Source organism: Pogonomyrmex barbatus, unplaced genomic scaffold, assembly GCF_055798465.1.
Source record: "Pogonomyrmex barbatus isolate J1 unplaced genomic scaffold, ASM5579846v1 scaffold5, whole genome shotgun sequence".
In the NCBI taxonomy this organism is placed as follows: Eukaryota; Metazoa; Arthropoda; class Insecta; order Hymenoptera; family Formicidae; genus Pogonomyrmex; species Pogonomyrmex barbatus.
This window is the reverse complement of record NW_028297149.1, coordinates 10952763-10977762: the sequence shown is the minus strand read 5'-3', so window position 1 is coordinate 10977762 and position 25000 is coordinate 10952763. Positions and strand designations below refer to the sequence as shown.

General features: G+C 41.9%; 2 protein-coding genes across 2 annotated transcripts in view; both read right to left on the bottom strand.

The window, feature by feature from the left end:
- px (MAP7 domain-containing protein plexus) overlaps positions 1–16176 on the bottom strand; it is an 88776-nt gene extending 72600 nt beyond the window's left edge. The window contains exons 1-8 of the mRNA XM_089081771.1: positions 15773–16176; positions 13268–14165; positions 11614–11870; positions 11117–11504; positions 10772–11027; positions 10480–10671; positions 9460–10144; positions 9237–9333 (exon numbers count right to left, since the gene is read on the bottom strand). Of these exons, the coding sequence (XP_088937897.1) occupies positions 9237–9333; positions 9460–10144; positions 10480–10671; positions 10772–11027; positions 11117–11504; positions 11614–11870; positions 13268–14054 (2662 nt within the window). The 5' untranslated portion in view covers positions 14055–14165; positions 15773–16176. The remainder of the gene's footprint in view (positions 1–9236; positions 9334–9459; positions 10145–10479; positions 10672–10771; positions 11028–11116; positions 11505–11613; positions 11871–13267; positions 14166–15772) is intronic.
- A 1910-nt stretch (positions 16177–18086) lies between these two features.
- dnr1 (E3 ubiquitin-protein ligase defense repressor 1) overlaps positions 18087–25000 on the bottom strand; it is a 152504-nt gene continuing 145590 nt past the window's right edge. The window contains exons 3-7 of the mRNA XM_089081775.1: positions 23986–24226; positions 22710–22879; positions 21824–22040; positions 21476–21673; positions 18087–21377 (exon numbers count right to left, since the gene is read on the bottom strand). Coding sequence (XP_088937901.1) covers positions 21048–21377; positions 21476–21673; positions 21824–22040; positions 22710–22879; positions 23986–24226 — 1156 coding nt within the window. The 3' untranslated portion in view covers positions 18087–21047. The remainder of the gene's footprint in view (positions 21378–21475; positions 21674–21823; positions 22041–22709; positions 22880–23985; positions 24227–25000) is intronic.

Sequence of the window (25000 nt, the reverse complement as noted above, 5' to 3'; positions counted from 1 at the left end):
CTGAAATCCAACCACTCTATACTCCGCCGAGGTTCCACTCGCGTCACCGACCCCGCCGTCGTTTTCTCCCTCCTCCCTCCTCTCTCGTAGCCGCCGCCACCGCCACTTCACCCGGAAACCCGAACGTTAGAGGGATCGAAACGATGTAAACGCGAGAGGTGGATTGAGAGGCGGACGAGAGTGGAGCGAGGATGACGGAGGGAGGGGGGGGGGAGAAAGGTTGGAGGGCGAAAGCCTGACATGGATGGAACGATTACGAAGTCGGCGGCTTCCTAAATAATTCGCGCGCGCTTCCGAGCACGTCGTCACTTTGACATATGCGAGGATCTGTGCCGATCTATATCCGTCGTCGCTCTATGCTACGTGTAATTTGAATTCCACGAAACGAGACAACTCGGCGAACTCGGCCAACGACACTCGCACGTTCAGCGTGCCGTTATCCGTTAACCCTTTGATGCACACGTCGACACTCCGTCTCTCTCGCCCGACCGCTGTATATAATTTCATTGTCGCTATTAGAGAACTATCAAAGTTCACTTGTCGGACAGCTTAATTCGTAGAAAAGCCACATTTTCACAAATGGCGCTTTTACGATATAACAATTTACTTGTCATTGTGCAGAAAATTATTTATTTAGTCGTTATCTCTGAATATTTATAAAAGATTATAAAAGGCTATTTTTCTATTCTCCTATTTTATGTTGTCATTATATGTACAATTTATTATATATAGAATTTCATATTTGCGATATATATTTTCTCCGAGACCGTTTTCATAGCGACGCAATTACAGAAGTTTTAATCGGCCCGCGTAAACACACGATTAGTGTGTTTCACGATTTCATTGCGAAATATCAGTCGTGCATTTTCTCAGAAAATATTTACGATTTCTCTCGCGTACTCAATACGCTTTAATTACGGGGTCAAGGCTGTTGCTGCTGCTGCTGCTGCTGCTGCTGCTGCTGCTGCTACCGCGGCCGTTGCTATTGCTTGCTCGGAGGAAGGTAATTTAACTCTTCATAAAACGCGATTTTAACGGATGTCACTCGGAAAGATTAGAATCCCCGGTGTCACCGCGCCGTCAGTTACGAAGGGAATTGCACAAGTCGCCAAAGACTGCAAAGCGGAGTCGTGAAACCGTCATGACCGATCCATTCGACGCTAAATAGGTAGTTATTTACGCAAAGTCATGCGTACAATGATTCTAAGGCTGTATATTACGACGTTTGGCATGCGAAGGCGAACGTTAAAAATTTCAACGAGAAAATACTCGGGGGCTAGTGTCCCGAAGTTGCGAAAATTTTGCATCTCGCCGAAAGGCGCGAGATCAGAATCGTCGTTGTACAAATTGTTTCAAGAAGAACGACGTACGACGCGTGGCAAATCGCGTCACTAATATTTTCGCGATGCGGGTGACTCGTCGTTGCGGAATGGCACACGGCGCAATTATCTTATCCGCCGTAATTTGCCGCGGGCATTTAGCCGCGGAACAATTACCGTCATCGATCTATTTCGACCCCCAAGGCCGAAATTACCGATACGCTAATTCTTGTAAACGGATAATTAACTTCGCGTCGCGGCATACGGCCTGCCACCGACAAAATACGCGTTCCCGCAATAATATCCACCCGTTTGCGCGCTTGCGTTTCCCGTATCCGCGATGCGCAATTAATTCCCCCTTTCGCGGGGAGCGTACTCGCGGGCTATTGTAGCCGGCAATCCAATAAACTGATGTGACCATTAAAGTTGATCGTTAAACCGATAACAACGTATCGTGCTCTTTCAAAGTGGCCACGTGTGCGTATATTAAAAGCAGCGCGCCGCGAAGTGATCGTCCCGCCGATATTATATAATATAAGCCTCAATTTTTTCCGATGAAAATCGGAATTTTCCCCTCGACATAGCAACAAGTAAGTAAAGGGGTAGGTATATGGCGACAATAAAATAGCGAGGATACGCCGCGTGCGTGGTTGCACGCGAAAAAGTTATGTGGGCGCAAAGTTATGCCGGTTAGAAAACACGGCGATTTACCGTGCGAAATAATTTAATAACGTAATCGAAACATCGGGTTGAAATGCGAGATATTCGAAAACAATTTTACTGTCTCTCTCTCTCTCTATGCCATTTGTAAATGTCATCTGGCGCGTGCACGCGCTTTGTGCATTTGCGAACGCCCGCTACATTAATTGCTTCGCAGTAGGTTGATAATTAACTATTAACGCGTACGCTATATCCATGTCGATTACAGCGATATCGCGTTATCGATTTCGCTGACATTAGTTCGCCCGAGAGCCGAACGCAAGAAAGGGAATAATTAAAAAGTCTTCCCTCCTCCCTCGCCGGCACAAACGCGCTCGTCTCGCAGTATCAATCTAAAATAATTGCCGGGAAAGAACTTAAGCTGAGAGCTATCGATCGCAACATCGTCCGGTATCTAGGACTCTAGGCGCAACAAGTTTCCGTTAACGCTTGGAAAAATTCTACGTATTTAACATCTTTAATTTAACACGTGTCGGATTTATTGCGTACAGCTGTGCTATTATTTTTTTAATACTTTGCAAGTATAATATCTGAATGTGAGGAAGAAATAAAGTTATGTGTCACGCTATTTAACGCGATTTCGAGGAAAAACATTCATCGTGATATTCAGCATTTAATTAAAATCGACACGTGTGCATAAATAATTAAATAATTCCGCTTATGAGCTCTATAAAGAGCCTAAAAAAAAAAGTCACTTAAAAGATCATCGCGATCTTGACGAGCGTCTTTTTATTCTTGAGTAGGAACGGCAGTATCGAAATTCGTTCCAATAAATCCGACATTACGTCGGACATTACGTCCTCCACATTTTCCATGTAATCGATCAGCGGATCTTCGATTGAGCCGTCGTCATGCGTGGCCGTCGACGGCGAACGGTTCTCGTTTGTCGGCTGGGCGTACGAAGGGGGTGAAGCGAGCTCCTCCGGGGTCACCGAGCGATTCTCCCGGTGCGTTAAATTAACAGCGTCGTTCGCGACGGGCGATTTGTCGCAAGTGCAACTCGTGTGAAACAGCCTCCTCTCGCAAGGAGCGACGCAGCGATGAATGGCGGCGGCAGCTGTCGTGGTGGCCTGCACGAGTGTCTCGCAGACGGGACGGTGCTCCATATTCGATGATCAATTAGCCCCCGGTAAGTCGGCGCAATCCCGCATACGACGTCCAAGCGGTGACGAATGTCTCCGATATATATATATATATATATATATATATATATATCTGTTGCTCTGTTACCTCGACGCACCGCTCGACGGTATACAACAGCGGTTTCGACAGCGTCGGTGCACCGGACGGTGTCGGTGAACGATATTTATGGCTTCCTCGGGACTTCCGACGCGGAAGAGTCGGACTACGAGATGCAGCCAAGGCCGATTGCCGATGGAAGTGCCGATGTGCTCGAGGTTGATCGGCACGGCGATCGATGTCGAGGAGAACGCACGTCTATCACACATACGATCTGAAGGCGGACTGACGGTTGACGAACGAAAGGAAGGATAAAAACAGAGGAAGAAGAAGAAGAAGAAGTAGAGGTACGAAGTCCACATCTCCGTTAGAAATTTCGCTGTGATTGTGTAATAAGAACTCTCAAGGAGTTGTGCAATAGACAGCAATTTGTGTATATTGCGCAAATAAAATAAATAAAAAAAAAAAAAAATTAATTCTGCGTTAACTCAAACTTATTGTCTCTTGTTACTTCGTTATTGCATCAGCGGCGTTCTTCTCTGAGGGAACCTTGACAGCGATACCTTACCGCGCATAACTGACAATCATATAAACGTAATGGCATCGTGATGGTTCTGACATTTTACTCGGCTTGAATGGACACGCGTTGAGACACCGTTAAAGAATTGCTACTTAAGAAGAGGACATTTAAGAAATATACATATTGTTAAAACGAATATTCACATTCCTCGATAAATTCCAGTTCCGAATCTGCGTATCACCAAGATCGCACCAGGCGGAAAAGACTCTTTTGAGACGATAATCAGCAGAATATCAGAATTTCTACAAGACGCAAAAATTCCTGAAATTCCTGAAATCCTAAATGGACCGTTTCTGACTAAGCTTAAGAATATGCGGCAAGGGTCAAAGGAGAATGCCCTTCGTGCCACTTGGGACCGTGTCATCGCCCACTCCATAGAGGGTGAAGAGTAAAAAAGAGCAGGGACTTATGTGGGAACAGTTTGCCCATGTAAGGCCCACGTGATGTCCCACAGAGCGGCGGGTTAGGCTTACGAAACAGACAGCCCAACAGCCGACTGTCTGTCGGGCAAAATCAATACGTGGCGGCGACAGGGAACTTCCCCCTCGCCCCTTTCTTTCACCCTAGACTACCCGACTGACTATCCTCTTCTACCACCATCCTCCACGCCTCGGTCGACCCTCTTTCGCTCCCTCGTATCCTCTTTCGGGGTGCCGCTCACTTTTTCTCTCGCCCCTCCGCCGAATAAACGCGCACTCTCGTTATCCCCCGTTACCCCCGCTACCTCGTCATTCATGACCGCCACCCACTCTATAATAGCATGTCGACGTTCTCCAGGGGATTAATAAGCTATATCATTTTTATCGCGCGCAAAACGAGGATGACTCCGCATACGCAATGCACAGAACACAGATTTGCCGATAACGATCGTAATCGAAAGAAAGTGATTATATCTAAACTAGGTCTAGGTATTTATAAATAAATAAATTACAAAAATAAATCAAACTTTTTCAATTAATTAACAAAACATATATAATCAACTTGTGTGAAAAAAAAAAGAAAATTACGAATAGCCATATATCAATGACGGAGAAACACCGTTCCGTAAAAAGAATCGTTTGTCCAGCGCGTAGACTTTGACGGACGAATCGAAGCAGAAGAACGGAACGACCGTATGAGAAAGCAGAAAGCAGAAAGGGGGAGCTAACCGGAAGGAAGGTTTATTCACGGTGAAACGAGCCATGGAGCCGCCTACCAATGCTGCCGCGAGCGCTTCTACTACTTCGCAAAACAGTCGACGGTGGTTAATTATTAACACGCGCCAAGCCAGAAGCATATTCCGTATACGAGAGTGCGTTGAGAGGAACATCTCTCGCTACATGAATTCGTGGCATTCGCTCGCGGGGTGTCTAAACGCAGATTTCGCACCGCGGATATCCGATTAAACCGCTCGCGGAACCGCGACATCACCCGAATTGAATTCAACCCTTTCAACATTCGGAAACAATGCGCCCTTAGGAATGTTTAACATTTCGCTGATATTGACTGTGTCTACATGCGCGCGCGCGCGCGCACACACACACACATACACCACGCACACACATATGTTTCATTAATTTTGTCATGATAAAAACTACGAAAAGAAATTGATTAAGAAATAAAAGTTTTTTTATCTTATTTTACTTTTCGATTACGCGCAAATACCTGATGAAGAAAAACACCGCAGTGTATTCTCGCAAAGTAATACCCAAAAGAGAAGCCGCAGAGTCGATTGGATCGCGCCTTGGCACCGATTACCCGAGACAGCGATGGGTACACGGTACACGAACAAAGTCGAGCCTTTTGGTCACGTGCCTGACTAGAAACGGTATACGATGGCGGTTATCGAGGTATAAGGAACGCGAAAGGCAAGTTCCGCCGATGACATTGATATCGATTCCCACAGGAAGACGACAGGCAATACGGACAGGCAACACGCTTCGACGGGTACTCTTCTGCCGATTGCTCTCTGGTAAGAGAGATAAAGAGAGAGAGAGAGAGACAGAAAGTAAGGAGGGTCGCAGATGGACGGGGTAAGAGGACTGACATCTCGCCCCGTACGTTTATCGTGAAGAGGGTCGATGGACGATTCGAGGAGGAAACGAGGACCGGGAAGAAGGAGGACGGCAGGCGTGTTGACGAGAAACGATGGGGCTGGCTCCCTAATTCGAATTTAGGTGTTGGGCGGGTTGGCAAGTGGGCGCAATGCGGTGTCACGCTGCGGGCGTTTGCTCTTTCTCCTTCAGCCCCTCCCGAGCAACCCCACGGCCGCTAGTCACCGCCACCCCACCCCTCCGCACCACGTCTCCTCCTCCACAGTACGCCGCACTCCACTTTCCGTGCTTTAACCCCCTTGCTCCATCCGCGGGCGCAAGCTCCCTGCTAAGCCCTTCGCTAAGTCCCATCCGACACCTCGAGCGCCACCCCCGGTACCCTCTAAGCCAGATCGACCGACCCTAATCGACCTCCTGATCTCGACGATCGTATTATACCTGCTCGCGCGCACTTCCTTCCTCCCTCCCTTCCACGCGATGAACGCGATACTCGGAGTTGCCAACGACTTCTGCGTTTTCTTGTTACGTTTCCAGGACTTTTCCAGTTCTCACGGCGAATTACCGTCGGAATTTTCCTCGTGAATTTAGTTATTCGTTTGCAGCAAAACATACTAAAGATGCATTTTAATCGTAGTATTGTGTCAGAGACACGGATAAATTTGCGTGAAAAAGATTTCTTATATTTTAGTTATTGTTATTAAATATTCGCAATACAGATTAATACTTGATACAGAAACTTTGAAAATTCGCCAAGTAGACGTTCGATTAAATTTTTAACATAAAAGATTAAGACTCTTGAATTTTCATCCAATTCGATAAACATCATTCATTAAAAAAAAAATCAAAGCATTAAAATATTAATATAAAAATTTGAAGCACATCATAAACGTTAAGAAAGATATTAGATATTTTGTATAATTCATTTTGTATAATTCATAATTTTCTGTAATAAATTATACAGACATGATATTATATAACAATAATAATATTATTTGTAATAGTGTTGAGTGTTTAATTATATGTGGCGCTTTAATGCAAAAATCCGCAATTTCTCGCGGAACGAAAGCTTGAAATAAAGAAACCGGTCGTTCTTTTATTAACAGTAATTTCCCAGAAATAAAAATTATATTCGCGAGAATAATGCTTGAGCATTTCGAAAGGGTCACGCACGGATGTTATCCGGATGCACGAGCTTATAATAATAATGTTAAAGCATTTGGTATGTCAAACAGCAGGATTTCCGGCATATTCCGCGGTGCTTCCGATATAAACGTATATTCTCGTTTTATTCGCAATACGAAAACAAATAAATAGTAAAGTTACATAATAGTAAAGTTACATCTTTTTAACTCACGATCAATTTTTCTCACGAAATAATTGTGATATTTGTAAAATGATCATTTTGTAATCCTGTAATAATCCTTTCTTTTCTAGGAATAGTTAATCTCTTAAGTGAAGAATTCATTGAAGAATCGATGAAGAAAGGAAGGCACGACAGCGCTGTGAAACATCCTGTACAAGAAGGTTACTCGGTTAATATATTTTTTACAAGCTTGTCTTGCGACCGGATTAAAAAGGCGACTTCAACGGCCCGCTCGAGTGCAAGTTTACGACTCCTAAATGGCAGGTTTGCACGGTGGTCTCACGCGTCCAACGGCGTAAACTCGAGAAGACGTGCCTTCCTCCGCGCTATAGGGGCGTGCACGCCGCCGCTAAAGTCAGAACAAAAAAGGAAGAGAACGAAGCGAAAGTGTTACGGGCTAACAGCAATAAAGCCGCAAGGGAACCTTTCGCGGCGAGAAAGCTTTTCTCGGGGCGAACGTCAGCGAATAAAAATGTAACGAGATGCACCGCGCCTCGAGTTAATCTTTCGCGTTCTAAAAGGTAATTCGACCGTACAGCTGATACGTATGTAAACACATAGACGAGTAATTGTTTAAATATGACATAATTGATTGATCGCAACCGCTCTCCGGGTTACGCGTAGAAAAAAATAATCATCGTAAGATTTAATTACGGAACGTACAGCGTGTGTACGCTCGCCGAGAACGAGCGAGAGAAAGATGTTACTCGTAACTTGAGACGCACCAAGGGAGAGTTCACAGAGATAAGGAAGAAGACATAAACAAAGAGAAAGAGAATCGGAAGAAGAATGGTGGGGAAAAAAAAGTAGTGAAAATTCGCTCGAAAAAAAAAAAAACCAAACCATCAGAGACTCTGCTCTCAGATAGCTCTTCACCACCAGTCTCCTTTTGTCTGTCGGATTTTTAAGAGCACCACTCATCCACCATCCCTCTTCCTTCCTCATCCGCCGCCCTTCCATCGTACCTTCCGCCCTGCCGAGTCTTTGTACAAATACGCGTGTGTATATATATTTCTATGCGTTTTATATATATATATATATATATATATATATATATATATATATATATTTGCCACGTTTAAACGCGGAGTAGCGAGATCAGAAGGCGTTGCCTTCCATTTCAACACCAATCGGTGCACACTCTGCGTTTCGTTAAGCACTTCACTTTGCGTTTCAAAATGAAAGATTTCAAGTTTATCGATAGACGAAAATCCACGAAGTGCAAAGAGAAACACGTCGTTAATAAACTAATTAAATCTGAGGATTCATATTTAATCATGCAAACACAATCTTTGCATTTCGACAAGATTGGATATTACGAGCGATTCAACAAACTCGTGAGAGTTGTTACATTTAGCTTTTATGAGAGAAAGTCCGATCAGAAAGAGATAAATATCGAGCGAAAATTTTAAAGTATATCCTTAGACAAAAGATAGCAATAAACGAGCCTCTTATAAATTTAGATATTGGTATTTGAATAATCTTTGTGTGATATTTCAATATTTAAGAGTTGTCGGAATTACAACGATCTTATAATTCTGTATATTTTAATTTAAATATGTAAATAAAAAAATCTATTAAAAAAAAAAATGTTTAGCAAGAATTAATCGTTTCGCACGATTTCGCGCAGCAAAAGAATAAAAAAAAAAAATAAATAAAAAAAAAATACGGGTTAAATATGGCAATTCGATATTATTTAAATAACGGAAGTATGCTTCAACTATGTCGATGCCGGAAAGAACCTTTCGAGAATTGTTGATCCCTTAATTAAGAAGTACTAAGCAAGTGCATTACTATGCAATGAGACAAGAAAAGTTTAAACTCGCTGAGTTTACTTTTAAAAATGCTTCAAGTTCGCTAAACATCTTATATAGGACGTTAGATAAAATAACTTAATAATAATTTTTATTTTGTTTTTTATCTTTGAATAAAAATGTTGCTATATATGAGAAACATTTTCGTACATATATGTTACGCGTATGATATTAAACTCATTGTATAGTAAAAGCAGTCCCTTTCATTTAATTGGAATTGCAACTTACCTTGTTCCTTCTCCGGAATTTTTACAGGTGCCTTCTTGTCGGGTGCCTTTGGCGAGCAGTTCTTTCGCGCTGGCCTGACAGTTAATGTAGGTGGAACCTGTCAGAGATAAGCAGATGTAGTTGTAGCGATTCGTCTTTGTTGACGCATAATAGATTTTATCGATGATTTACAAGCGCGTTACGTCATCGACATGCAAACACACATGTAAATGGTGTTACTCACCACTTTCTCAGACCTCTCGCCAGATGGTAACCTGGCTATGGCCGCGTCGGGACTGTCCTCGGGCGGTGGAGGTTGCACAATCCAATTGTATTCCCGTTTCTCGACAGGCAGGCCCCATCTCTCGTATTCGAGACTTTGCGTACGCAAGGTTTCGTAGCAATCTAAGCAGACCACTGCAAAATCGCCGTTCTCCAGCAACAAGCTCTTCTCTGGTTGCCTGTGATACCTTAGGAATGGAAAGTCCTTCACTGGCAGCGCTCGTACTCGTTTTCTGTATGTTACGATGCCGCAAACGTAACAGCAATAGTCGTGGGTGTTGTACTGACGCTCGGCGGCATTCACTTGCTGACCACCAGAAAGAGATTCGTGTTGACGCCATTGTGCCAATAGTGAATGATAACAAAACGTGCAGACCAGGGCGGAGCCATCCTCGCGAAGCTGTTCGGCATTCGGTGGTGATTGGTGACGCAGCAATTCAGGGAAAAATGGTGCGTTTCGACCTTGAGGACGCCCATATAGTACTCGTGCGAGAGTTAAATCGCTGTGTAAACCGCATAGGAAACAATAAATCGAGCTGCTTGACGTGCCCGGATTGCTTCCGAACGTTCGGTCCGAACTGGAGCTCGGTGGCGTGGCGATTGACCGATTCACGTCACCATTTGGATGTGGACTAGGAATATCGTACCTGGAATTTCGTATCATATAAACGTTACATTAATATAACAAGTAATAAAGATAATTTCGAGAAACAACAACATTGATCTTTACAACATATAATAAAGATAGTTAAGAAGCAACATTTATATCTTTCAATGTAAATTGTAATTTCATAGAGAATCGTACAGGTAATCTTTGACATGAACAAAGATCAAATCGTAGAGAATAAATATAGCTCATAGATATAATTACAGATAAAGCTATTTTAATTAAAACATAAAATACTTCTTACGTCATATTATTAACATGTGTAATATATGCAAATCATTGAATAATAGCTAACGTAATTTGCGGCAGACTAACCTGCGTCTTTCTAAAGGAACCCGTTCAGCATCCATACTTTCCCACTGTTGCGCAAGATGATTCACACAGTGACTACATGCCAATACTCTCCCGTGACTGTCCATACAAGCATTTTCAGACGTACGTGCCATTCCTCTCAAGCAAGGAAAATGCATAGCATGTGAATTCATTCCCTCTGGACTCGTAGATAACCTGATAAAGATAAAACACAAAGAATAAAATTATTGATGTCTTGCAACAGAACCGTATGTGCAATACGATCTTTCTTCTTTTTATATTTATACAGACTTACCATTCCATATGAGTGCGAGGATATAATCTCTCACATATATAGCACCTATAATTTTGGCCAAGCGCAACGGTCCCATTTTCTGCAGGACCGTTGCTAGGTGAATTTCGTTGCCCAGGCGTGGGAGCTTTCACGGTAGTACTGCTTCGTTGCTTGTTTGTAGCAACTGTAGACTTGTTTAAATCGTATGGCTTAAAACGAATATCGCTACCAGCTGAATTGGCTGGAGATTTTGGAACAGCGGGCCGCGGCGACGGACCTGCAGCAAAAATGATCAAGCCTTTTAAGACACATGTCCGTAAACACTAAATAGAGTGTAAATATCCTTTGAGATTAATGAAGATTAACCTTGTTGACGAAAATCTACGTTTTGTCCGGATGGCTGCGCCTCGTGATTTTCTCCACCGAATACTTGCTGCTTCTGTGGGATAGCTTTGTAACAAATGGAGCAAACCTGCACCATTCCCTGAGGACTAATAGGACTAGCTCCTGACGGAGGTCTCAGAGAATAAATAAAAGGGAAATACACCTCTTTTTCTGGATTAGGACAGCAATACAGAAGTCGAATACTAGAAGAAGGGTACTCAAGAGCGCAAGTATAGCAAATAAACGTGGTTGTATCCATTGCAGGTGCTTGTCGTTTGCGAAGCGTATAGTTTCTATCACTGTGCGGTACTCCTTGCCGTGTATACGCTTTCCATTGTATTAAAAGATGATTCTGGCACGCTGAACAGGCCTAAAACAAAAAAATTATAGCATAAATTACTATAAAAATATCAACGTTTTTAGAAAATATAAATATATTTAGAAACATATAATCGAGAAATATGTATCAAGAAATATACCTGCACTCGACCAGCACTGTCCATAGGTCGACTTCTACTTGGCCTGGGATGAAGCATCAATGATGGAAAGAACGGCGGTGGACTGGAAGAAGGATTCGGCTGAGTTGGCAGTGGCTTCGCAGCGATATGACTGAGAGATCCCCTCTTGAATTCATCTCCACACACGTAACAGACTTCTGTGACTGAGTTCTTATCCGGCATCGACAGATCCAGGATATCCGTGCCGACGCTAGATGACGATCCGCCGCTATAGATAGCTGTAATCGCGACGTCAGACGATTGGTTACGCGATTCGTTTGTTGTCGATGAACGCTCCATTTTACGCAACACGTAAAATTCGCGAACGCGCGACGCAACTGATCATTCTACTTGTCCCGAGAATCGCAACACGCCTTCGACATTATCATCATCGCGCCGCACGTGGCCCACTTAGGAACTGCACTTTTTTTCGCGGGTTTATCTCCACGCTATATCCGAATACATAGAATGTTGATAGTTTCTCGCGCTTTCGTATTCTTGACGACGACGAGCATAGTGTTTCAATAGCTCCATTTCAAACGACCCGGTTATCAGTCGGGGGCACACGCTGACTAATGAATATCAGATCGGTCGGATCGAAATTGTAGAGGTCACCAAAGCTCAATAATCCGCGAAGACGCGCGGAGAGCGGGAGGAAAATCATCTGGATTCATCACTCAGATCGGTCGTGAGCTTTGAATGAATCGAACAACTTCGCCACGATTTCTTCCACATACTTCTTATCTACAAAACTGTTAACCTTTATTTTCAAACGTTTACATTAGTGTACGGAAGGCCAGCGTAAATAGCGACCCGATTCGTATATTTACCGCGTACACATTCTAAAGTGAGATAACATAATGGCGGTGAAAAACAGCTTTTACTCCTATCAGATAGCGCTTGTCCAAGGTGATTTCATGTCCGAGTTATTTCGTTAGTGCGCGAAGTGCAAACTTCGGACCCGTATCAAAAACGCTTCGACGTTAAATAATTTTTTTTTTCATACTGCGTCGTATATATCGTGTGGAAATTTTATCTATATTCGAGTACAGACTGTCATTGACACTCACTGTCAAATTCTTTATACAGTGTCCGGTAAAGCGCAATAAATTGTAATAAAGATCAGCAAAGAAGTGATCTATATCTTATCATTTGAAGATATTAACGCCCAGGCATTCAAGTACTAGAACAAAAGTGGCGAGACAAGTGTCTTATTAATCAATAAATACTAATCTCGCATTTCTATATTTGTCGTCGATCTTGTTTTTTTCATTTTCGCCGAAATCATTTCTTCGCCGATTATACCGCACTTTACCGGACAAACAGTGCATTCTTTGATTCTCTTCAAGTTAGGAATAAAAGCAGTAAGTTGACCTCAGATAAAGATCCAATTAAACTCCCCCGGACAATTTAATAATTAGGAAGATCCCGACGTACAGCTGCCTTTGCGTCCCCTGCTTTACGTATACATTTCTTTAAAGAATGATAGTAATTTTGTTACCAAAACGATTCATAGAAAGAAATAAAAACAAGGAAAAATTACGAAGAAATAGTGGACAAGCGAAACGCAAAAGTTAAGTACGCGTTTTCTTCTAAATTTTGAGTATGGATCAATGAGAAGCGATTGATGATTAACCTGCAGGTGGTGGTAAGGTAGGTTGAGGCGCAGGTGAACTTCTAGGTGCGTGTCTCAAATCCAATGCTGCCTCATTGGACATTCTAGCGTCCTCGATTGGTTGCCGCGGGCTCTGCAATCTTTGATGAGGTGACTGCAGTCTGTGATGAGGAGATTCCATTGTGAGCCTCGCTTGTTCCAAGTGCCTATGCGTTTCCGCCGTGTTGGAATGCGGCCTCGGTACCTCGGCGACCGAATTCGACGGCGGTCTGACTTGCTCGACGACTCTCGGCGAGGGCGAATTCGGTGGTAATCGTGGTGAGATACCAACCGGTCGGTTTTCCTGTCTGAGCTGCGGCGCCTGGTCGTTCGTTAAGCCCAGAACCTGGGCGGCATACTCACCCTGAAGTGCCATCTCGGCCCCCGTGAACGGGCCGCCGTCGCATCTCTTTAACCAATAAATCCGTTGACTGTGAGGCCTGGCTTCTCGCTCATAGCTTTCCCACTGTTGTAACAGCAGAATGTAACAAAGATTGCAGGCCTTGACAGCGCCACTCCTGGCACCCTCGCCGCGATAGCCGTTCGGCGGCTCGTGCGACTCGAGAAATGGGAAGTAGGGTTCATTGGGCGAACCACCTGGGCTTGGTTTCACTCGTAACCAATGCTGCTCGCTGTGGCCCACGGCGCCACAGACGAAGCAGATCCTCGCACCGCCGCCATCCTCGACAGACGGATTGGGCTGCGCATTCGTGAGCGATTGCCCCTCAAGTCCCGGCTCATTCTTCACATATAATTTGCCTTCCATCATGTCAGGAAACCATTGGATCCCTTTTTAACGCCCTCTTATATCTTCGTGTTTGGCACGCATGTACGATCAGAAATCACAGTGATTGATAGAATTTCTATCTGTTGTGTACACCTGAAAATACAGAATAGATTCATAAATAAGTCATGAGGATGATGTACTTTGTTCTGGCATGTAACTTATCCATTATCGGTATTATACTTTATGATCATGACTAACAATTAAGAAATGCTATATTTCTTTGTATATGTCGGTCAATTATACACAATTGTATTTAGAACACCTCATTGTATGCAAATAAGATTATTTGAGCGCGACTGTGAAATTATCTAGATGAATATTAGATTGAAGACAATTCACAAAATAATAATTCACAATATATATTTGCAAATTTACAATATATATTTGAAGCTTGTAAAGTATTCAATTCTATAATATTAAAATCTATAATACTTTAAAAAGATTTAATTTCTGAAATAGCAAATTATCTAGAACACTCAAAGAATCGTAACAAGAACTTTTTGTGAAAACGCAGAGAGAAAAAACAAATGCCTTTTTAATTGGTTTTGCAGCTTTTAAAAACTTTGATGTTACATTCACTAGTGATATCATGATTCATTCAGCTCATCGTTGAATAAGCTGCGTCGCTTGATAAGAAAATATATTCACCATATTACAGTAATAAAAACGTTTAAAAAATAAACTTGATGGTTTCCAGTGTTGGTGCACGCGTAATGTCCCCAATACGAATCGTTCATAATTCATTATCAAACGGTATAAGGACAGAGAGTAATGCGTCCGCAAGCAGAAGCTTAAGCATCCGATAAGCAGACAGACAGTCTCTTCTCACAATTTGATTACCAGACGCGTTTGAAAGAGCTTCGTAAAATCGTGATGATATCGCGGCATCTATCCGCGATGCATTTAGATCACCGCAGGCACGCGGTGTATTTTTGGAGCATCGCTACATCGACGTTTACCGAGCCCGACCAGAGATCAACTTCTCGGTACATCGGTAAGCGAGTGCTAAAGAATCGTCGTTCGAGAAAGAAGCATGTGTCATCCGCGTGTTTTCAGCGACATGGAGGCGAGGTAAGGAGATTAGAATGCGGATGAACCCCGTAAGCGAGTGTTTCCCGACCGCGTCGACGGGGACGAGTTTGATCGTCGTCGCGGTCAGGTCGCCGAAAACGGTAGGGCGAGCGGAGCGCGGTGCTCGTTGCACCGAGAATCGACGAAATGTGGTTTGCGAACTGGCGTTCGAACACAATGGTGGTAGTGGTGGTGACGATAGTGGTGGTGATGGCGAGCTCGCCGTTCGCCTCCGCGAGTCCGCGCCGCACGGCCTCGTTGATCGAAGTTCGCTTCGGAACGGCGTGTGCGGGTCTCGCCGTTCCGAGAATTCCGGAGACGGCGGAGCGGACGGACGAGCTGGGCGGCACGTCGCGTTGCGCCGCGTTGCGTTACGTTGCGTTGCGTTACGTTACGTCGAATCGCGTCATATCGTGTCGTGTCGCGTCGCGTCGCGTCGCGTCGCGACGCAACGCGACGCGGCCGCACGATCCGCGGAGTTCGAGCCGAGAACACCGATCTCGCATGTGAACCCCGCACTCTCTTCCACGCCGCTACCGAAATTACGGGCACGCGTGCCGCACGGCCCGTATCAGAGATCGCTCGCTCTCGTGCTACCGCGATGTGCAAACGGCACTCACGACACTCACGTTCTCACAGTTCGGCAGGGCTGGCCACAACATCGCGTTGCTACTTGGTGCTCCTGTCTCGGCGGCTGCCGCGGCTCGCTCGCGCTCGGACAAAAGCGGGGCTCCCTTATCGCGCGAGCCCTAGTCCCTGCCATACGTGCTCGAGCGGCGTACGGTGCCGCGGGGTGTCACCTTCGTCGTCGCGCTGCCGGCCGTCCCGCTCATATTTACACGCGCCAACGTCGCCGGCACACGATCGACACCCCTAACCCGAACACGTATCTCCACTGCCGCGCGTAACTGCGAGGTAACGATGGGATCGCTCCTACGGGCGACTAGGAAAGATACATTTTCCGATGGCACAGCACCCGCGACTTCGCCCTCACTTCGCCGCCATGTTGCAAAATCGCGATTCGCCGTCCCATCATGCCACGCAGCTTCATCATATGACAGCGCCGCCGGGACGGCCAATGGAAGGGCGCGGCGCATGCGCACCGTTCCTCGCCCGCGACTGGACTGCCGCCAACGGTAAACCGGCGCGAAATTTAAGTTCGCCCGTCCTTCACCTTCGGAGATTTTCGAAATCACACCACGATGTAAAATGATTGCATCTATCCTATGCTCGAGTGTGGATTTTCCGACTTTCCAGATTCTTCGAAATTCATTTCATTAACGAATTTAAAATGGAATAATTATCTTCATGGAGGTAGTTATTTAATTTACTTTTCTCTTGCCATGATTAATTCTTTTAATTGCGACTTTTTTGTTTTATCAATGTTTAGTAACGTTTTAATTAAGTCGTTATCATTGTAAATGGATCATTGATTTTAAGTAGAAACGGCAAGATCGTTCATTAAATTTGTATTTACATACCTATCTTTAGAATAAGTAAAGTGTAGTATATTTTTCCAGTTTTGTTCCACTCGCGTGAAGTAATTATAATCTGAAAATTAGATGATTCGAATTTACCACAAAATCATCATAATATCCGATAGAAGAATAAATAAATGATATCAAAATGGCATAAAAATATCACTTGCCGTTCTTTCGCTATTATTAATTGTCCTGTTTTTTATTCTTTTTTAATTGATTATCGATGGTACAAATTGTAGAGCTTATTAATTAATGTTACAAGAAGATCACGTTTTATTGACACAAATATCTAGATGTTGTCCTCATTTTTTTCCGAATTGTTGAAACGCTTCCAAATTTACAATAATTTTTCAACACTATTACAACCGCGATTTCGAAAACTGCAGGATCAATATGGACTGCGAAATTGCCGGAGGCCATATACCTCTTTTTTTCTTTATGATGTGTAAATATAAAAAAAAAGAGAGAGAGAGAGAGAGAGAAAGAGAGAGAAGTAGAAAAAGATGTAGTTCGTAGTGCGAACCCGCTTTCTACGAACGCGCCGAGAACCGAACCGGTCGTTCCACCGTGCGATGCTAATTTTTGCGCTGACACACAATATCTGCTGAATAGAGGAAACCGAACGTACGTGAGAAGTGCGCGACAAACGTGCTTCTTATGAAACACAACAGGACGTTTTCGCAATGAAGCGAAATGTTAAACGGAATAACGCGCGATGCTCGCACCTGTAAATTCGTTTAATATGACACGATTAATTGATAAACTAGCGTAACGTGTAACGTTAAAGTATAATTATAACATGTAAATCGATATAATGTATAGTAATATAAAATAATCGAATAATTAAATAATATTCAGAGTGACTCATAAAATTTAATCTTTATCTAAGAAACCAGTTCTGTAGGTCAACGTGAACAAAAAATTTCAAATGAAGAAGAATCCAATTAGTAACAGTTTTTGTCTTACATATAAAAAGACTCTCACTGGAAATTGTATTCTGTTTTTTTTTTACATACAATGGGGAATGAAAGACATTAGGAACAACCGTGTCCATTTATGATTCACATTTGTGAGTCACACCAATGTGGCTAGATACATCGCGAGGTAAAAAGAAAAGTTTTCAATTTACTTTAAGAATGTTACTATAATGTTTTTAAGTAACAAATTATTTTTTTTTCTTTCCTTTTATCATTTATCGATTTTCATTAATTCTGCTCAAGTCTACTTTTGCATTTTAGCATTCAAATTTCATCCTTTAATTATTGAGAATAGGACCCATATTTATATAACATTTCTTTCTCAAAATAGTTTAATGATTTAAATCTTTAAAGAAGTAAGGATGAAATTTAATGAAACAGTTTATATAATAATACAATTATTAAGATGATATACATAAAAAGTTAAGAGAGTTGTTTGAAGGGATTATAGGGATTTAAGGGGAGAAATAAAGAAAGACTGGTACTTTCAATATTTCACGGTATTTAATCAACAGATTGGAACATCGTATTTAACGCTAAAATTTACGTCTCATAAGAGTAATTTCATATGTACGCGCGCATTTTCCCACCGTCTCGCGTGGATCAGGTGGAATTTTGATATATAATACTAAAAAATAATTGGAAATACTTTAAAAATACTCTTTGCAAATGATAACTTTTAGAAATACACATGCTTCCTCTCTCATTCTCTCCCTTACTTTCTCTTTCTCATTCTCACGGATCATTTTCATCCCTACCGTACAGATCTATCGACTACAATATTTTGAATTCTTTTTTTTTTTCCCTTATACGTTTTATACAGAGATTTAAAATCACAAGAAATTATTATTCGTAGTGTATAATAGCATTATTGTTGTCATCATTATCAATAATCTTACAACTATCGACACGCAGTAGTGGTACAAAGTTATTTTGTTTTTCACATTCGCGAAATCTCGCAGAACATAATCGCAATTTCGAAAACGATCGAACACGATAATTTTCGCAGCTAATTATCGTCGATCGAGATTATCCCACGGCAGATACGCAATGCTTTACGACAAAGATATTTTATCTCGTCTGTGACGCGCACGGCAGCGGCCTATTCCAGATTGCATTGAATTGCATAATCACGATTTTAACTTTACGTTTTCGTATTACGTACTGATGTTTGCGTTAACATCTATAAAAAAAAAAAAAAAATAAATCACTCAAATCGACTAAACTTTGATCTTGCCACAGATACAGTGTAGCCTCGTTATCATCTATCATATTGCATTAGCGATACAAATTGTCTTAAAATAACATAGAATATCAAATTTAGATTTTACAAATGGAAAGAAGGCTACATTGTGACTGAAGAGGAATCTCTTAAAAGGCCTTAAATATAACAGTGCGTATAAATATACATTATTATCTATTATTATAAATAATCACAAACTAAATCTGCTTTGCATTGATAAATGACTATAACGATTATTATTTTTTTCATTCCTTCTCTTTTACTTTCCATCGCTCTCGTCACTCATATAAAGTTTATGGAACGTTTCATGGATTAGAAATAATTTAGAGGCTATTTTCTCACGTTTCACTAATGTCGGACTATTCTCACCAATTGGAAACGAGAAGGAAGAGTAACGCATCGAATTTTTAATTAGCTCAAGATGCACGATTTTAAACGAGACTGCGTGCTATTTTTATTCAGTAATAGCCTTTCCTCGTGTTTCCTTAGAAAGATGAAATGCCATTGACTTTTTACGCTACGCTTTTATCTTTTAGGTGCAAAGCCCAGGCAATTAACTCATTTCGCTTTTATTATGACTTATTCGAAGAATGACGTACGCGCGTAGTATATTAAAACAGATTTGACATTTGGTGAACTCATGACTTTTACTCACTTGACCCTACTGCTGCGCGGGTTATCTCATTTCTTATATACATATAAACAGATATTATAGTAATAAAGTTTTCTCTTCACATAGGATGCTTCAATAAAAAAAAAAAAAAGGGGTAAGATATATAACTCGTGAGGAGTCATTTTTGGCTAATTTTGTAATGATTACATATTTAATTCTACTTGTTCGTTACGTGTGATAAAAATAGATCCACAATATATATCTAAATGTAATATCCATATTATGTTGTTTTTATTTCTACGATCTATTGTTTAATTAAAGTGACAATGCAATACATAATATTCTAAGTCCCTCATAAGCTGCATGTAAACGTTGCAATTAACATAAATTTATTGATACGATTTGAATTTCATTTTATCGAAACATCCGTTAGAAGCAGCTATATTGTAACAGTTGTTTTGTAAATTATACCGCATATGTATAATGGATAATGAATATTGTAGTAAAAATATGTTGGGTTACTAATTTCGATAAAAGTCTCGACCCGATGTGTTCGTATAACCTGCGAACCTAGATCAGAGTAGATCAGTTATCTAGATCAGAGTAAACATATGATAAAAAAAAAAGCGTATCTATCTCTAAGAGGAACATAGAATAATTGAGAAAGATTATGAAATAACAAAGAAAAAATTGGTCCAATCATCAGTTAAAAATAAAAATTCACACCGAGTGCTTTTCGCTCTTGTATAATATAGATTATATTTGTTCACACACATTGGCAGCGCTGTTTCTCATTAGATCCACTGCTGCTAATAGCACTTTTCGGCTGCTTGATTAAAGGGACTATTTGTAACACCATTACGAATATGTAGACACAACGACCATGATTTCCTCGTTGGATTTATCTATGCAAACCTCGTATTTCAAGCATTCACAAACCTGTGCCTTCTCAACAATATCATTTTTAATCACAGTACCATCAAAATCATTTCTCAATTTCTGTATTTTCACACCCTGTTTGTTAACTATTAAAAAAAAAAAAAAAATCAGGGTAACTATTCCCGAGAAATATATTTCTTTGGTCAAAGAACCAAGAAAAATCTGCCTCAATAGTTTCATCTATATTAAAATGTTAAGAACGCGATTCTATATCTAACAATGTTCCACATAATTTCAAAATTAAGGAATAATATCAATAACATTGTCGGAGTAAGTGTGTTGAATCATTCTCTCGGTAACAAAATCATCTGTAAAAAGGATATTTATAATCTTACGTATAAAGGTATCGTTTTTCTTATAAATTAAACAGATAAGGATGACAGCAGAAAAACATCGAAATAATATTGAATAAGACATGCAGTTAAACGTGACTGAGATAAAAGTTTGAAAAATCGCGCGAGATAAAAGTTTTAAAAATTGAAACCCAACGAGCGTCGCCGCGACGTGCGGTCCAACAAACGTCGAAAGAAGACTCGGTCGGTCGCTCGATGGGTAAATAGAAAAGTGCTCCACGTCTCAATATGCCCTTCCCGCACGACAAGTGACGATTCTGAAGAATCTTTCGAACGCGCCGAGTCTGACCCGCCGCTCTCAAATGTTATTGTTCACCGACGCCTCGCTGTCCAAAATTTTTTTTTTGTCTTTTATCTCCTCCGTCAGCGGCTTGCTAAACACGGGCTCGATCGTCTCCGATAGCAGCTTCGGGTTGTGCTTGTCGATGTGTGTCAGCTCGAGTGGGAGATATATCGTCCGGCAGTAATCGATGTCGGCCCGACACAACGGGCAACGCTCGCAACGACGGGCGCAGTCCAAACAGGCCACCGCGTGTCCGCAGGGAAATAGAGCCGTATCCAGGCTCCGGTCCATGCAGATTCGGCAGAGCATAGCGTCCAGCAATCTCGCCAGGCATTCCCGAGATTCCTGAAATCGTGCAGATTGCCCGTGATATATCGTTCGCATCGAGTTTGTGCCGTTGGTGGAACTTCCGATTATCAGTACAGCGCGAATTCGTTGCTCACCTTGCACTTAGGATTCTCGCACTCCCCGCAGGCATGCCTCTCGAGAATCTCGTCCTCCTCCGGCAGGGCTATGGTCGCCGCCTCGCAATAAAGCGCACGTCGCGCATTGTCATACACCTCCCGGCAGGTCCTACGTATGTCGAACACATATTTTTTACCCAGGGTCGAGTCCTCGTTGAAAATGGAAATTATTGTCCCCTAGATTAATAAGAGAATCCAATTATAACGCCATTTGTATATGAGATTAGAAGTTCAAGGAAAAGAGTCGCATAACTGGAGAAAAGGAGTAAAAAGAAAAAAAAAAAAAAAAAAAAGAGATTTTCAGATACACGAAATGAAATTCCGTACCTTTAAATCGCGGATGAATTGCGCGGTGACGGCGCTTCTAACAGTTTCGCAGCTGTAGAACGCGTGTTTCTCGGTGATTGCTCTGTAAAGCCCGCTGGCGGACTGGCTCGAGTCTAATTTAAAGTCCAACGACGTCTCCTCGCCGTCGAGTGAGAGGTAAACCAGGTGGAACATCCGCCGTTGTGACGTAGCGCTTTGTATAGCTGTATACGGTATGCTGTAACGCAATACATAATACATCGTATAATAAATTGAACCACGGTAAAGGTAAAGGTAAAGTAAAATCTTGATGCTAATCTCTCTCTCTCTCTCTCTCTCTCTCTGCATAATGGATGGAGGCGAAAGCTTGGAGGAGCACAACGATCTTATCGCATGTAAGCGTTTTTCTACTTATTATTATTGTTTTTCCAGGGAACATTAACATCCTCATTAACGAGGAGACGTGGCTTTGATATTTTATTTTAAGCGCGGATTGATAATAAAGTTCTCTCAGTAACAGCTGTTCCGTTCAACGATCGTCCCGGCGGATGGTATGACGTGTAGCGGCCGGTACGTGCCGTCTCCTATCGTCGACGAGCAACATTAAAATCAATCTGATATTTCGCGTTGATAATAAATATAAAACTTAACGAGGCGATGTTAGATGAATTGACTGATCGATATACAAAGTGCTCCCATCCGAGCTTTCCATTTAATTTACATCAGAATTTATTAAAATTAAAAATGCATGGTATACGATAAATGCAAAGTTTTGAGAGACGTTAAACTCGATCATCATGCATTTTTCATGAACGTCGAAAAGAAGATATTATCGAGAGAGGGAATCTCGATGCGAAGCAATTTTGCTAAATTTGAAAATGAATGTGTAATATTAATGCGCAATTACTTTTGTGTCTCTTCGTCCTGATTGCGATAGACGGTGATTCCGTGCGGACCCACGCCGATCATAGACACTCCGTTGTATCCAAATTTACTGTGAAACATTTCCTGCCCGAATGCATCGAGGTTTGATATCTCTTTCAAGAGCCAATATTCAGCGGTCGACGCTTTCATCCCCTGAAAATTCATGTACATCTCTGTTATTCATATATACGTATGACGCATATTCATGCGGCAATATTCGGTTATCAAATTGTAAATCATAAAAAAAAAAAGATTCGTTCAAAACCCCCCTCTTTCTCACTCTCTCTCTCTCTCTCTCTCTCTCTTTTGAAATACGCCGTATCACTGTAAATGCAACTATTCAACGAATATTGTGTTTTCTATTAAATACAATCACACGTGTCCTATTTTAAATAAAAATAAAAAAAAAAGAATTCAAATTCAAACATGTAAAGCTGGGAAAAATAGAGCGATAAAAAAGGTTTGTTAAATACCGGAAACGAGAGAATGCAAAGTTTATTCGGCATATGTAAAATTCATGAATAAAAAAAAGAAATAAAATAGAACACACAGTATGTATTAAGTGACAATTAGAAAGTCACTGAAATTAAATAACTGTTATTCTGTAACGTAATTTAGTATAGAAATGAGTTAAACGTTATTTTACGGAAAATACTCGTAATTTTTATTAATAATGTGATACACTAATAACATACGTTCATGAATTTGTAAAAATAAATGTAAATAAATAAATATAAAAAAGTTGAAAATTTGTATAATTGAAATACTTTAATGAAATTTGAAATGAATTTTATATGATCACGATATGAACGGCTCATTTTCATAATAATAACAAATTCCATAATATAAAAAATTTATTTAAAATTCTTCGAAAGCACAGTTGCAATTATTAATATTAAAAATTAGTATTTAAATAAATTTAAAAAACTTCTCCATTATTGAGATGTGAATTTTAATGGTAATCGTAATTTTACATAGACGTATTTACGAATTGTTGATTCTTTCTTAAAATATTTATTTATTTTCATCTTCTTTCCTTTTCAGATTCCTTTCGCACTGCTATACGTAATAAAAATTACGAGTTACGAGTAGTTTCGCTAATAAAAATTATGAATTTCTTCTACAGTATCGCTCGTTTGATTTCATCCTGTTCACTCGTACTAACATAACAGCTACTTAGCAGCATGTTTCCCGTTTGCCCATCCGGTGCGCATGACAGTGTGGCGAGTTGAATTAACAATTAACAACACCACTCGTACCTTGATTTCCTTGTGTTGCTGCACTATCCGGAGCAGGAAGTCTTGCGGTTTCGGCTCGCACGGCTCCGCGGGTTGTATGTGACAGCATTGGGAGTAAAGCGCGTGCGGAGGTGACAGCGCATCGTAATCACCACCGTCGGCTTGCGCTATCAGGGCGACCAGACGGGCCACGGAGCCCCAGTCCGCTACCTTCAATCTATTCTCGACCAGCTCGAGGCGCGAGTGCAGGTAGAATTGGTGCCTGCAATCACAGAAAGACGAGAGACGACGATGAGACGACGACACATCCGGAATACACTCGCGAGAAGATGCGAAAGAACGAGGGAGAGGGAGGGGAGGGGCGGGGGACGGAGGGGGGGTGGAGGGAGATTATTAATTGCAATTAGTTCAATTTCGCGTTACCGGGCGAATGCCAGCTAATATACACGATACTCCGCCGGCTAAAGTAAGATTGATTACTCCTCCGTTTCTCAGAGAGCATTGTTTCAAGGCTCTCTCCTCCTGCCTTCGTCTCCTCGGCCAGGCTGAACAATGCGGTAATACAATAATGCAGAAATGATTAACGACCGAGGCACCGTTTGCAGCGGCGAAAAATAGCGGGGCTCGCACAATTTAATTGCGAGGCGGCCTGTTTAGGCGTTATCCCGCCGCCGGGCGGAGAAAACGTTATTTCGTCCCGTGCGTGACGTGAATCCTGCAAATCGTTCCTTCGGAGGGGCGGCTCGAACCGCACGCCGAATCGGCGTCATTTCCATTTTCGACGGTTTTTTCCAATCATTTTTCCTTCCTTTCTTCCCTTCGCCACGAGCAGCCCTCAAGGTAGGCCACTCGAGGAAAGAGGAGCGGACATCGAGGACACAAGGGATATTTTTACTTTGGTTCGCTCACTGAATTTCTGGTTGACAACTTAAATGATTCATACGCGCATTTCCATGGTACCGTGACTCTACGCTTACATGCATATTTGAAGAATACCAGAGTGCACGACTGTGGGGTGGGTAGATGGAACGGGGGA